General features: G+C 39.1%; 1 protein-coding gene across 1 annotated transcript in view; it reads left to right on the top strand.

Moving 5' to 3' along the window:
* Window positions 1-4,906, top strand: part of SLCO1A2 (solute carrier organic anion transporter family member 1A2) — a 31,477-nt gene extending 26,571 nt beyond the window's left edge. Inside the window, exons 12-15 of the mRNA XM_019544469.1 lie at window positions 1,789-1,973; window positions 2,446-2,510; window positions 3,130-3,247; window positions 4,024-4,906. Coding sequence (XP_019400014.1) covers window positions 1,789-1,973; window positions 2,446-2,510; window positions 3,130-3,247; window positions 4,024-4,198 — 543 coding nt within the window. The 3' untranslated portion in view covers window positions 4,199-4,906. The remainder of the gene's footprint in view (window positions 1-1,788; window positions 1,974-2,445; window positions 2,511-3,129; window positions 3,248-4,023) is intronic.
* Window positions 4,907-13,995: the final 9,089 nt, after the last annotated feature.

Below are 13,995 nucleotides of genomic sequence, written 5' to 3' on the forward strand. Positions count from 1 at the left end.
GAGGAGAGGCTACGGGACCGCAACCTGTTCAGCCTCCACAAGAGAAGGCTGAGGGGGGATCTAGTGGCCATCTACAAACTAGTCAGGGGGACCAGCAGGCACTGGGGAAGTCCCTGTTCCCCCGAGTGCTACCAGGAGTGACCAGGAATAACAGTCACAAGCCAGCAGAGAGTAGATTTAGGCTAGCTATTCAGGAGGCGCTACTTTATGGTCAGGGCAGCTAGGATCTGGAACCAGCTTCCAAGAGAAGTGGTGCTGGCTCCTACCCTGGGGGTCTTTTAGAGGAGGCTGGATGTACACCTTGCTGGGGTCATTTGACCCCAGTGCTCTTTCCTGCCATGGCAGGGGGTCGGATTAGATGATCTACTCAGGTCCCTTCTGACCCTAGAAACTATGAAACTATGAAACCAGGGGAACCCTGGGGGGGCAGGGGGGAGCCTGGAATGAGAGAGTGGAAGAATTCTTACTTTTCAGTCCTTCAGGCCCCTGCTGGCTTGAAGTATGACTGCTCCACACTTAAGCTAGCACTAAAACCAATCAATGTTTGTGTGCCTAAGTGTAAGGTGCAACAAAACCCTAAGCCTGTTCTGATCACAGACAAATGTAGATACATCAGGAATACCATATGAGAAGGCTTTTATGATATTTTCAGTCTTTGAAACCTGGAAGAATTAGTGATCACACAGCAAGAATTAAACTCTCTACCAAGGATAGAAAAATCTCTTAAATTCTATAGGATGGTTAGAAAATAACACAGTAAAGCGTTATAAGCCTAATACTTTCTGAATTTTCTGTTAGGTTTATACACATACATTAGGTGGGACATGGCTAAGAATAATAATGCAATGCAATCAAAAACATCGTAAAGAATTTAGAAACCAGTAAAATATTTTAAGGAGCTATAAGATCAGAGAGAGGGTCAGATGGTGATGCTCTTGCTCACATGTACACTAGAACCCAGATACTTCACAAGTTCCTTTCCCCCCAGGAGAAGATGAAAGTTTCTAAAGTATCCAAAGGCATAGAAAGCCACAGAAAACAGCTGTGCAGGACTGATGATGTGATGTGCTCCAACTGTGGCTTTTATTTCAATGGCTTCTGCTTTTCTGATCAGCTATGTGAGGCTGCTGATGAGCTCCAGCTGAGCAGAGAAGCTGCACCCTTTGAAGTAAAAGCTACTCAAAAGAGTGGAGGGGCCTGCTCCTTGAACCACCTGGCTATGAATGATCTAGGCTCTACCTCTTCACTGGAAGTCCTTTTTGCTGTGAATACCATATTTACCCAAATACACGACAACCCTGAATGTACAATGAACCCCCCCACCCCATACTTATATTCTACACATGGCAAAATTTGTACATTTATTATAATTGTCCAGGTATGGAATCTAATTATTGGAAGATCATCCTAAATTTATACCCCCCACTGCTGCAGGTGGTGGGGGAGAGGTATTGAGGGGGGCAGTAATGGGACAGGTTGTGGGGGATAGACAGTTGAGGAGGCAGTAGGGAGGGCACATGGTAGGGCAGGCAGTGGGGAGTGGTGAGGAACAGGCGGTAGGGGGCAGGCAGCTGCAACTCCAGCTGTAGCTCCAGCCCCAACTCTGGGTTGGGACTGGAGCTGTAGCAATTACCTAACCCCTCCCTTCCCCACCTTACATTGCATCTACTAATTTAGAAAACATGGTAATACTTTGACCTGAATATGTCATGTGGAATAATATACTGTTTTGTGGGCGTGATGGTAATCACATTTTGAGCCTCAGTGATGAAATCTGTCTCTTGACAGGTATTTGAAAACTGTGCCTGTGTTGCAGCATCAGCATTTTCATCTAGAAATATCTCTGCAGTTCTGGGCCAATGTGATAGAGAAGAAAACTGTGACAAGATGCTTCAGTATTTTTTAATATTATCATTAGTCTGCTGTTTCATTTATTCCTTAGGAGCCACACCAGGATACATGGTCTTAATAAGGTAGAATAAAATAGTATTATTGTAAGAACTTAAGAGCTCAGCTGAAAAATTCATATCAAGACATGAATCCCTTAGTCATTAGGGAAGTTCTAGATGTCTTCTATACCGAGCATTAGGATTTAAGATAAATGTTGTCAGCTTTATAACCTGATGTGGCTTCTGCCTATCTGCTGTGTCCCAGATTAATACAAAGTGAATGTACTAAGACATCTCAATACAGTGCATAATTGTTAGTCTGTTAGATCTGTTGGCCTCCATGCAAATCTGGATGATATTGTCAGAGGACCCTTCTCTTTTGTGCCTTGAAAGTTCTAGACAAGTACCTGAAAAAGACCTCCACTTTAATGACAGCCATTTAATCAGAATAATGGTCTCATTAAGAGGATTTTGGTTGAAAAACTAGCAGTAAGTTTATCTATATCATTTATGTATATTGCCATTTTTTTCAATATCCAATGCAATTATTGCTTAGGTCTCTAAAGCCTGAAGAAAAGTCATTTGGTGTGGGCATCCATGCATTAGCTGCAAGAGTATTAGGTAAGACATGCTTTAAGCACATCTTGAGTACTTCTATGGCCAGGATCAGAGATGATATTCACAATATGCACCCTCTCTTATATGACAGAAACCTTCTTAGTTGCTGATGGAAAAGGCAGAGATAAATTAAAACAAATAGATTTCTTTTTTGGAGGCCTGGGGAGCTGAGTAGAAAATAGAGCAACTTTTAGATTGTTCTTATTTATGCCAGGGACTAGACAAGGTCCAGGTCTAAAACTACTTTATGCCCCTTCCTTCTTGCAGAATATACACCAGGAAAAAATTCAGCTGAAAGACAGTTTTTTTCCTTAGATCTCTCTGGTGACAATATGCAAATGCTGAGTTTTGAGTAGCAACCACAACATGCATATTTTAAACTGCTGTGTGTATTAAATGTTAAAGAGGGATCAAGAAGCAAAGTACCTACTCAGGTGGAGGACACTAATGAAGGACTGAGGATTATATGAAACAGAGGTAATGTGGATGGTATAAGAAAAGAGAAGGATAATTACAAACAGCTGTGGCTCTATAATTCTATTAATTACTATAACAGGTGAGGTATTTATGTAGCATCATAGATGTCTTATACGTCTTTACCATCATACCTTTTTCTTTTTAGCTGGGATACCATCTCCTGTTTATTTTGGAGCTTTGATAGATACTACATGTTTGAAATGGGGAACCAAAACATGTGGTGGAGAAGGAGCTTGTAGGATGTATGACATTGTCACATACAGGTACAATTTTTTTTTGCATATTTATCTATCCTTTGTTAACTGTATTTATCACTGTATCATTTATGTTCTTGGCCTTTCTGTAATTGAGAAACAACACATTGAGATTGGAGATTGCAAATTTCTTTCAGTATCAAATTATTTCCTCTTAAGGCAAACTTTGCCTAGTATTGTCTTTCATAATAGATTGTGACTAGAAGTTTCCTTTTTGGAATCTGCATGCATCTAGTCCCTTCATCACAAAGGATCTTAAAATACTTTATTATAGTAAAGGCACTGTTTCATTCACCTCAGAAATGCAGCAATTTGGTGGGAGGTGGCTACTGTTTAATAGCTGACAGCACTAAACAACAATGTTAAACAAGAAGTGAATGACACTGTATCCAAATGAAATTACTGAAGGAATTTAGCTAGACAGAGTGTAGTTACCCAAGTTGGAACGAATCCAACATACCATTGTGAAAGCCTTTGTTCCTACAAGGAATACTGCAGATCTTGAAAAATGGTAGGTATTTAGGCCCCCATCAGCCTTATGTAGGCATGTTGGTTCCATGTGGGATCACAAGGAACAATATCAGTTCCTGAATAATCAGTGTTCCCTCATCCATGCATTTATCCAATCTAGACTGATAACAAAAGGATTATGGCACAACCTATGAACAAAAACATATTCTAGACTAGCTGGCTGTTGCCCTGAAGGGAATTGCATTGCAACAAAATAAAAAGCCCTGTTGTGCTTCATGTGTATGCACATTTAATAAAGCATACTTTTATTCCAGATGGTTCTACCTGGGTCTGCCAGCAATATTGCGTGGAGTGTCCTATATCCCATGTGTGTTAATTCTCCTTATTTTAAAGAAGCAACTTAAATCTTCTGAAAACATCCTTTTATCGGACACACCAATGGAAATGCAGGTCAAAGAAGAGGAAATGAGTGAACAGAGGCATTCTTAAGCCTAAATATTTGCACTACACATCATGGGACAACTTTGTAGTGTAAACCTGGACATATCTTTATTAATGATAAGTTGCTGAAACTAGCCAATGCTTATCCTGAGACTAATATAATTCTAGATAGCTAGTTCCCCATTCTTTTATTAACAACATAAGATACAACTCCAGAGCAGACAGTAAAAATGGTGCATGAATAGTACAAAGCAATCCAGTTTCCAATATAATAATTTAAGGAATATCAGAGGCTAGTAATCTGAGTAAAAAACTATGAACCCCAAAATACCTGCAGTGAAATTCTGGACTCCCTTCAAGGAGGTCCAAGTTTTATCCCTGAAGTCTATATCAGGTTCTGCCACAGGTTCACTCTTTGTAAACTAGTCACATAACCACTTTGTGCCTCAGTTTCCTGCAGTGGAGGAGGAAACTTTTCTATCTACTTAGATTGTAAGCTCTTTATGGCAGGGACCATATTCTGGTTCTGTGTTTGTACAATACGAGTAGAGCTTTTGGTGCTGTGGTAATACAAGTAATAAAAAGAATAATACCTTGGTATGAAGGTTATTTAATGTTTCTACACAGCATTTAAGATGGAAATCTCTCAGTATTTGTGATATGACAGAAAATATTTCACTAAAGAAGGAAATAAATCATGGTGCATGTGAGTTGTAAGAGACAGAATAATAAATGAGGGCTATTTTGCACATTGTATTGATGGATACTGAAGATTGTGTTTCCCCAGCTTGTTCCTTGAAGGGTATATGATAGTCACTAATTTAGCACTAATTTGTATATCATCAGCTTTACCCATCTCCCTTAGTCCTTTAATCTCTTCTTTATGGAAAAAGCATTTGGGATGCTATAATGAAGGCCTGAACTAAGAACTGCAGCTAACGATCCATCACAGGTTGATGGTGAATAAGGTCTCCTAAGTAACCTTAAACATCGTGGGAAAAAGAAAGATGGAGACAGTGTCTTATTCTGCATCTCCCTTTAGCAAATCTGTTGGAAAAAGGGATTGTTGTCCTCTGCTGTATGAGGGTCTGGAAAAGATCTCTGGGACTATGCTCTCTAGCATACAGCAACACTACATCCTCATCCTGTACAATGATTTCTAACATATTTAGTTGTGTACAACAAAAAGCTGCTCTCCTCCTACAGCTGGAACCCTCAAGAGCTAGAGAAAAGTTGTATATTTACCCCCAAAGGGTAATAAGTCCATTTAAATTTTGTTTTGCTTTGGGAGTGGAGTGCAGGATGAAGAGCACTGCAAAGGGTTTCACAGCTCATTATTTTGAAGAACTATGCCATGGTCATTGCTTCCTCCTGTAGCAGCCAACAGTGTTGGACTGCTGCACTGCTGCACTGTAGGGAGGGGAAAATATATCACATAATGCATTTCATAAAAGGCTGTTGCAACAAGTACTGCTCTGTAGTCTTTCTCAGGTCACCTAAAGGCATTGTGTGCTTACCTGAGGCCCAATTTGTGCTAGTTTCTTTACTGGTCTTGCAACAGTATATTGCAAGATATTTTTTAAAAAATGACAATCCTGCCCCATGGAAATTACATTCCTCCAAAGCTAGAGTTAATATCTCACAAACATTTCTCACTAGTCACAGTTTGCCAAGGTAACCTGGGAAACATGGAAAAGATACACTGCACTGAATTCTCACAGCGGTGACAAACAAAGAAGCTTTGTTAGTTAAGCAATTCTGTGGAGTTAATGGCAAATACTGCCAAGGATTTCGGAACTATATATAACTCACAATAGAATGAGTTACAATTCATATAGGAACAGTCTCCAGGTTTTAAAAGTGGCACTCTAGTACTTTCTTTCTAATTTGCAAAACATGCTTCTCTCTCCATATGGTTCAGACAGCATTACAGAGAATATCAAGTTTTTAGGATTGGTTTTGGAGGTTATAAAAATTCATGGAACTATATCCTGTATGTCTCCAGGTGACTTTTGGCTTGATCTTGCCAAGTGTTGAAGGTACTTTGATTTCAATTTAGCAAGGCACTTAAGCTTCTGTTTAACTTTAAACACATTAATAGTCCCACTGACTTATCTTTAAACACGTGTGTAGTGCTTCTGATTTAGCACCTTTCCAAGTTGCAGGCTGGATAAGTGGTATGGTGTCACTTACTCTGCATGCCCAGTCCATCATGAGATTGGTGCACAGGCAGAATTTGGCATGTGGCCCCAGGCCTGTGTATGTTGAATCAAGCCTGCTGCCCCAGCCCTGGCTCCATGTGCACCAGATTGGGACCACCACTCCAGTGCTGATCCTTCATAGGGCAGTTTGGGTCTGTTATCCCAGCCCCATATGTGCTGCACATGATGGATTGAGCTAGATCCTCCCTAGGCCTGGTCCCACACACTCTGAATTGGGCCACTGCACTGTCCCTAGCCCCTCATGTGTCAGACTAGACCCTGGCCCTGGTCCCATATGCTGATCTGATCCAGTGCACAGGGCTTGGAAATTAGTCAGTGGAAGAATGGTGACAGTGTTAAGGGGTGGCTTCCCTGCTGTAGGGAGCCCCATAGGCTGGATGTTATGTAGCTAAGCTGTTTTGGCCTGTAGTCCAGAAGTTGAGCACTGCTAATTTTGCACATCATAGGATTGTGCCAACAGCTGCCATGCACCTGATTTAACCATTTGACTTAATTTTGTCAAAATAAAGAAGCAAATAAAAATTATGCTGGTTTTAAAGCCACATTAAACCATCAGAATGACGAGAAGGGGTTTAAGTGTAAGTTAACATCAGGTGTCTCAAGTCCAGCTGTGCAGGGCACTGAGAGCTATAAAATGACCTGAAATAACTTCTCTGTACTTTAAAGGTCATGATTTTAAGTAGTGATATTTCTGGGACTTACATGGTTAAAAGCTAGTGCTTGCACTCTGCCAGTGGAAAGAAAAGCCCATTTCTAACCCTTCAAGTCTATGAGATGGTGGGATTTGAAACCTGAATCTGGTACAGTACTGAATATTTACCACCATGGACTTTGGGCAGCAGTCCTGTGAAGCTGAATTCTTCATTTGGAAGTATTCATTTTTAAAAAATTGTCTGGCAAGTTGATACTTTATTAGAAGGCAGCAGATATGGCATGACTGCACAGTTATCACTTCCTGATTTTGTGGTGGATATATACTGCACCAGTCTGTAAAATTTTTGAATGTCTAAGTGTTGAATTGTAGGGGAAAACTTATTGGCATCCTCTTCTGTCTTAGAGAGAGAGAGAGAGAGAGAGAGAGAGAGAGAGAGAGAGAGAGACTTTCTCACTACTTCTCATTTCATTTGTAGACATTTCCAAATCTTAGCAAACAAAATGTGGTGGTGGTAGCCTTAACAGCCTGGAGACTAGGACACTCAGCTGGGTTGTGGAAGGCTCAGGTACAAAGCCCTCCTCTGCCTGTATGGAGCAGAACTTACTTGGATTTGAATTTAAATCTCTGATGAGAATTCCCTGACCAGTAGACTAATGAGTAATTACAGGTGGATGTTTCTCTGTCTCACCCACTGAAGCTGTTCCACTTGTATTCATAATGACATATTTTTTGAAACCTGTGAGTCTTCCACTTGACTCTCCTAGACATCAGGCTGTAGACACACACTCTCTCTCTCTGGCCTGAAGAGTGTTTAATTATTTATACAAGATAGAGCACCTTCAACAGGAGAAATAGAGAGACCTCCCCCCGCTCATAGTTTAATACCTGTAGCCTAGGAGTTAGGGCATTCACCTTTTGTGCAGCTAGTCACACTGCTGATTCATGTTGACTCTGTGACCCACCAAGATCCCAGATCATTCTCTGTAGTACTGCCATCCACACAGTTGTCACCCATTTTGTATGTGTTTTGATTATTCTTCCTGAGGTGCAGCATCCTCCACCTGTCAGCAGTGAATGTCGTCCTGTTAGCTCCAGACCAGCTTTCCAAACTGTCAAGATCCTTCTGAATGTGCTCCTGTTCACCAATATGTTTGCAGTCTTTCCCAGTTTGGTCATCTGCAGATTTTCTCAAGAAGCTCCCTATTTTGGCTTCCAAATAATTAATAAACACATTGAACAGCACTGGGCTGAGGACAGACCCCTATGGGACTCCACTCAAAACCTCCTGCCATACCAACATGGATCTATTTATAATTACACTTTGCTTGCAGGTGTTGAGTCAGTTGTTCATCCACCTTATGTGAGTTTACCTAGCCCTAGTCTCCAAACCAGAAGTCAACTAGAAATATCCTAGTCAGTGCTCCCAAAGAGAAGCTTTGGGAAATGCAAAGGATCCGTGTCAGCCATATTCAGCGGAAGTTCATGCGTTTGTTGTGAATGCCAGGTTATATAATTCTTTTTTGCCTGGCCAGTGTGACAGAAAAGTCCTCATATGGAGAACTGTGGGCAAAAGCCCAGCAGGGGTGGGAATTAATGGGTAAACAAGGGAAGTAGGAACAGGTTGAGTACAAAGGCTGTGTTTTCTTTCAGATGCCTTGACCCCAACTTCATGTTTGTTTAGTGGCTGTACTGTTTAACTGGTTCCACGCAGACTTTGAAAACTGGACAAATTGAGGTAAATGAGGAAACAAAGTAGCTCTGCTCACACTGTGACTTCTGCTGTTACTGTTGCTTCAGGGCAGTTCAGGGCAGCCTGCTCCATTGCTGAACAAGCAGGCATGTGAGTGCTGTTTACTAAATGATGATTCCTATTTTTTTTTTTTGGATGGCAGATCAGCCCAGGGAGTCTTATGTAATAAGTTCAATGAAAATCTCAGTCTTTACAAGAAAACTTGTAAACTGCAAAGAGCTCTTAATAACTCATGACCTGTGTTTTATTATTTTCCTTTGCCATTGTTGTCCTATGTCACACTGTATCATAACTTTCAAAATGCTTCCTAAATAATCTGACTAGAAGGAAAATCAGCAATGAAGAACAGTCTTGTTTCTATATTGAGGCCTACTCCCATTCAGGAGCAGTTACTTACATGAATAGTCCTAGCTGTAAAATGATACACAGATTTTTATTGTATATGCATTCATTTGTTGTTGCTATTGATTCATTACAGGGTCTACAAAGAGTTAGTTAAAGTTAAGGACAAAATTACATTGATTTCAATGAGAACTTTAGCCTGAAATGACTCTCTCTCTCTTTCATGTGTGTTTGTGCGCACATGCATGTTGGAGAGAGATTTTATAACACCAAAAGTATTATTTATTTAAAGTAGGCAAATAAGACATGAGAGAAATGTCTCAGAGCTAGACCCAAAGCCATCCAACTTTTTTTATCTTGTTGTGTGTGATGCTCAGAGGTGGTCTGAACAGTGATGTTTAGATGAAGTGAAATTTTTTCACATTAAGAGATATTTGGGTCCATCTCAGGTTCTGCATTGCTAATTAGCACATATTTAGAGAAAGGTTTACACATTCCAGATCTTTTTATTTCATAGTTTCTAGGGTCAGAAGAAATCTGAACAGATCATCAAGTCCAACCCCAATTCTGTCATGAAATTACATCATATTGCTGAATTTATGACATATCAGACATATCTACAGCAATCTTTGAAATCTTTTAAAAAGAATTATTACTGTGCTAAAAGATTAGAGATGGATAATTTAGTAAATGAGAGAGAATTCTTAGATTTAGATATGGAAAATTGAAGTTACTGATAACTATCAATAGAAACATGAAAATGTTGCACAGTACATTTGGTATTCTGTCGGCCCGTGAGTTTCAGGTTTATTCCAGTAATGCAGGCTGTCATACCTGAAGTCATTCAGAATCACATAGAAAGACCCTCCTCCATATTTCAGGCATGTCTCACATCTTTCAATCTTTAACTATTATATCTTTTTATATTTCTTTCTTTCACTTTGTGCTCTGACTTTTCTCTATTTTTTGATTTACATGTCCATTTTTATTTTTAACCCGACACTCAAAGATATTCTAATAAATAAGTACCAGAGCTGTAAAATACAGAAAGGAACTTTATTTGCTTTATTTGCATTGCTTTTAACAGAAGATCTCTTTTGTCTATTCCATTTGGATTTCTGTTTTCCTTCCCACTACACAGAAGAAATAAACCAGAGGGAAAGCTGCAGTTAATTTACATGGAGTGAAAAGGCACCTACCTGAGCTGATGATTGTTTCCGTATAGCTTAATGTTTCTTTTCTGGTATGATCTCTATTTCAAAAATTACCTCTTTATATGTTTTCACAGAGCAGGGTAACATGTGTGCTTTGATTCTATTCTGCTATTACATAGAGAAAGGGGTTTCAAGATATTGAGCTCTACAAACTTTGGGAGGACTAATTAGCACTTTTGAGTGACAGAACTAATGCACTTTTGTCCAAGTAAATAACTCCATCTGAAATGCCACAGGTACATTGCTATGCTGCTTCCAGTTTAGGAGGCACCCTGCAAATAATGGCATGTTTGAAGCCAGTGCTTCACGGGCTGGTAAGCTAACTGTGTAGACACGTAAGGATAAGTCTTTCTCTTGGCATAATGTCTCTCTAAGGACAGCTTTTAACAGAATTTATGTTTCCAAGAGCAAGCCAGTTTCTGATGGGAGTACTGTTTCAAACAATTTGAAATCACTTCATCTAGAGTTTAAAAACTGTGTATCTTGTGCATTTTAGGTAACTAAGGCAGCTTGTAGGTGTGCAAATGTATTTCCTTTTAAGATTAGGTGAGTCCTGTTTGATATAGCATGAGTGATTTCAACAGTTTATAAATGAGTGATCTTAATTATGGCTTATGAATGCCTCCCTTCCTCCTGTCAAAAAAAGAGATTTGAATTCACTTATTTATGAACAGCTATTTCGTGATATCGGTTCCAAGTAAAGAATCTTAAGATATTACATACAAGAATATTCTGCTCTTTCTCTTACCTTACCAAGGGTAGTTTGTCTCCTCTTGAAGAATGTTTACCATGCTGGTCTTTTAGAAGAAGGTCTTATTATCTTAAATTAGAATAGTAAGTCAGTAGCCCATTAAAATCATTACAAGACAGATTTTAATAGAACTACATGACAATGCTTTGAGCAAACTTCCTCTTACCTAGAAGGCTAGGAAACACTGGTATCTTGATGGTGGTATTATGCTGCTGAAGGACTGGTGTGCTGGATGGTTGCTTCTTCTTTATGTTATATAGTGGTTTCCTCCTCCACTGTCTGCTTGCTAATGTTTGTTTGCTTGAAAGAGAAGAGGTGAACTGACAGAGATGAGAAGAGAATTTGGGGACCAGGGCTCAGCATATCTGCTGCTTGATTAATTCCCATAAATTTATGTACTTCTTCCATGTTTATACAAGATCTGCGTAACATACTATTTTCAGTGCTTCTCTAGCTGCTACTACGCTTTCCTCGGCTTAGTGTTTACATGTTGTCACTTGCAAATGCATATCCAGAAATAATTGAATTGTCCTGGTCTTCCTTGAGGGAACTATCAACATCTTTAAAATCCAGTGTTGAGCTAGAGATACTCCTCACCCAAAGTATGGTCTCAGGGTAACATGTAACAACACAGTCTGTTTTCTGAGAGACTCCTTCAGCTTCATTAGGATATAATAAGAGTTGAAATTCTGTTTCAAATAAGTCCAACAGGTGTTAAGTATAATATAACAGTCTTTTATATTCCTAAAATAGCCATTTGAAAAGTGAAAAATTGTGTAAGTGGGCTTTTAAAACCTTAATAATCTATCCAATTAACAATCTTTGAAGAGGGAAATTCGTATCTTTCTGATTCTGTACCTAAGTTGCTAAACTATTGCTAGAAAATAATTAAGAATAATTTTATACTTAAATAACTTCTTATAATAACAAGTGGTGATAATACCAAATAACATTTCAATGGTTGTAGATAAAATATCTCCATACTTGTGCATAAGAAGTCTCACTGTCAGTGGGTACCAAGACATTATTTGGTGCTTGCATTTCCATATAAAACACTTGCAAATAAATATTTCAGAGTGCCATTCAAACAACTTAAACAAGGGCTTCCCAGAAACTGTTTCTGAATTCTGCACATTTTCCAGAAAGGTACATGAAGACTTCAAGATGTTTGTTAAAGCAGTCATTTTAAAGAAGAATATTTATGTGAGCTTAAAACTGAATTTCTTCATGTTTCTCCATGATGAAAGTGAAGTGAGCGAGAAGAGGCTCTCAGCTCAGATTTCTGTGGTTTTAAAAATTCTCTTTTGGATCCTACAGAAAGAATATACTGCATTCCTTCACAAGGGGAGGTGTCTGTTTTGAAAAGATGCTTGTATTGTTTGCCTTTACCCAGGAAGTTCCCAAGAGTATAATTTACAAGACTAAAATATGGCTTTACATGCAATTCACGATTTAAAATGTCTTCTAAGCACTCTACATATGGAAAAAAATACAATGAATAATAGTTGAATGATCTCTTTCTACCAATAGATGACATAGCTCAAATAAAGTTTTATGACATAAAAAGAAGTTATAGAGCTGCAATCAGACCTGAAAGAGAGAAGTACAGATTTCATTGGGAAAGGACACAATAGTCTCTTAGAAGGCCTTCACGCCTATCAGCTATTAGGGGAAAGCAAAATTTTCTTACGAATTTCTGTAAGTGGACTTGTTCATTTAAAACATACAGTTGAAAATGAATGTATAACTTATTATTTTCTAAGCCTTCCAAAATCTAGCCCAACTTTCTGAGTAACAGTTGAGTAGTAGATCAAACGTTGAGGTGTTGCATATTAATATTCTTGGAGCAGCAGCATCACAGTAGCAGAGAAACCCAGAGACCCTGAATAAACCAGCTGATGGGGCTCTGGTGAACCTCCAAGAGAACTGAGATTAGCATAAAGCATCCAGTAATGGTCCTCATGACACTGTTAGGGGTGGAACTTACTAACTAGCAAAGCTTATGTGAACTGGGTTAAAAGAATGTACAGTCAGTGATGCGGAACAGGGAATAGTTTCATGTGACACATGATTTGAGGCACGGTACCATGAAGCAGGGAACCATACTTTCTAATTCAATTCAAGTAATTCTTGATTCTTTACTTGAAGGCAGGAATCCTGTAAATGGAAGGAAAATAGTGAGGGAAGTACAGAAATATGACACATCTTGGTTTTTGGGGCCTACGTACACATGATTTTGGGATAGATGAATTAGAAAAAATAAAGACTAAACAATGGTTACCAAGTAAAAAGTATCCCATAGGCTGGAAGAGTTACATTAAGAGAAGTGTTAAAAGTAGTCAATGCATTTAAATATCTTGGCTCAGTGATCACAAGTGGCATAAGGTTTGGAGAAGAACTGATGAGAAGGTTGGAGGTTGCTTGCAACTTCTAAAGAGATGTTGAAATATTGGTGTGGGACAGCAGTGTCTCAACGGTGGACAAATATGATATAAAGGGCTTAATGCATATTGTTTGCCCTGTGAGGCTCAGAGATTTGGGCTCTGACAATGAGGAATTTTAGCCAATTGCAGGCTGAAGAAATGAATTTTATAAAAGATACTGGGACCTTGAAAAGAGACCAAGGTGAGAAAAGCTTACCAAAGAAACACAGTAAACAGGAAGGCTGAGTAACACAAATCAGTAGGCACAGGCTTACCGCACTGGGGCATGTAAAAGCACCATGTGGAAGGAAGAATTATGTATTCAGGGCAAGAAGCCAAGGGGAAAATCACAAAGAAACCATGAGGTTGCAAAATGATGTGATTACAAAAGCTGGTTTCTGAGAGAAAACAGCAAAAGGTACTGGAAAGGTAAGAATAGAGAGGTAGAATCAATATATTGTAAGACCCAACTTGATGATTATGATACT

This window comes from Crocodylus porosus, unplaced genomic scaffold, assembly GCF_001723895.1.
Source record: "Crocodylus porosus isolate Cpor-Errol unplaced genomic scaffold, CroPor_comp1, whole genome shotgun sequence".
Classification (NCBI taxonomy): Eukaryota; Metazoa; Chordata; order Crocodylia; family Crocodylidae; genus Crocodylus; species Crocodylus porosus.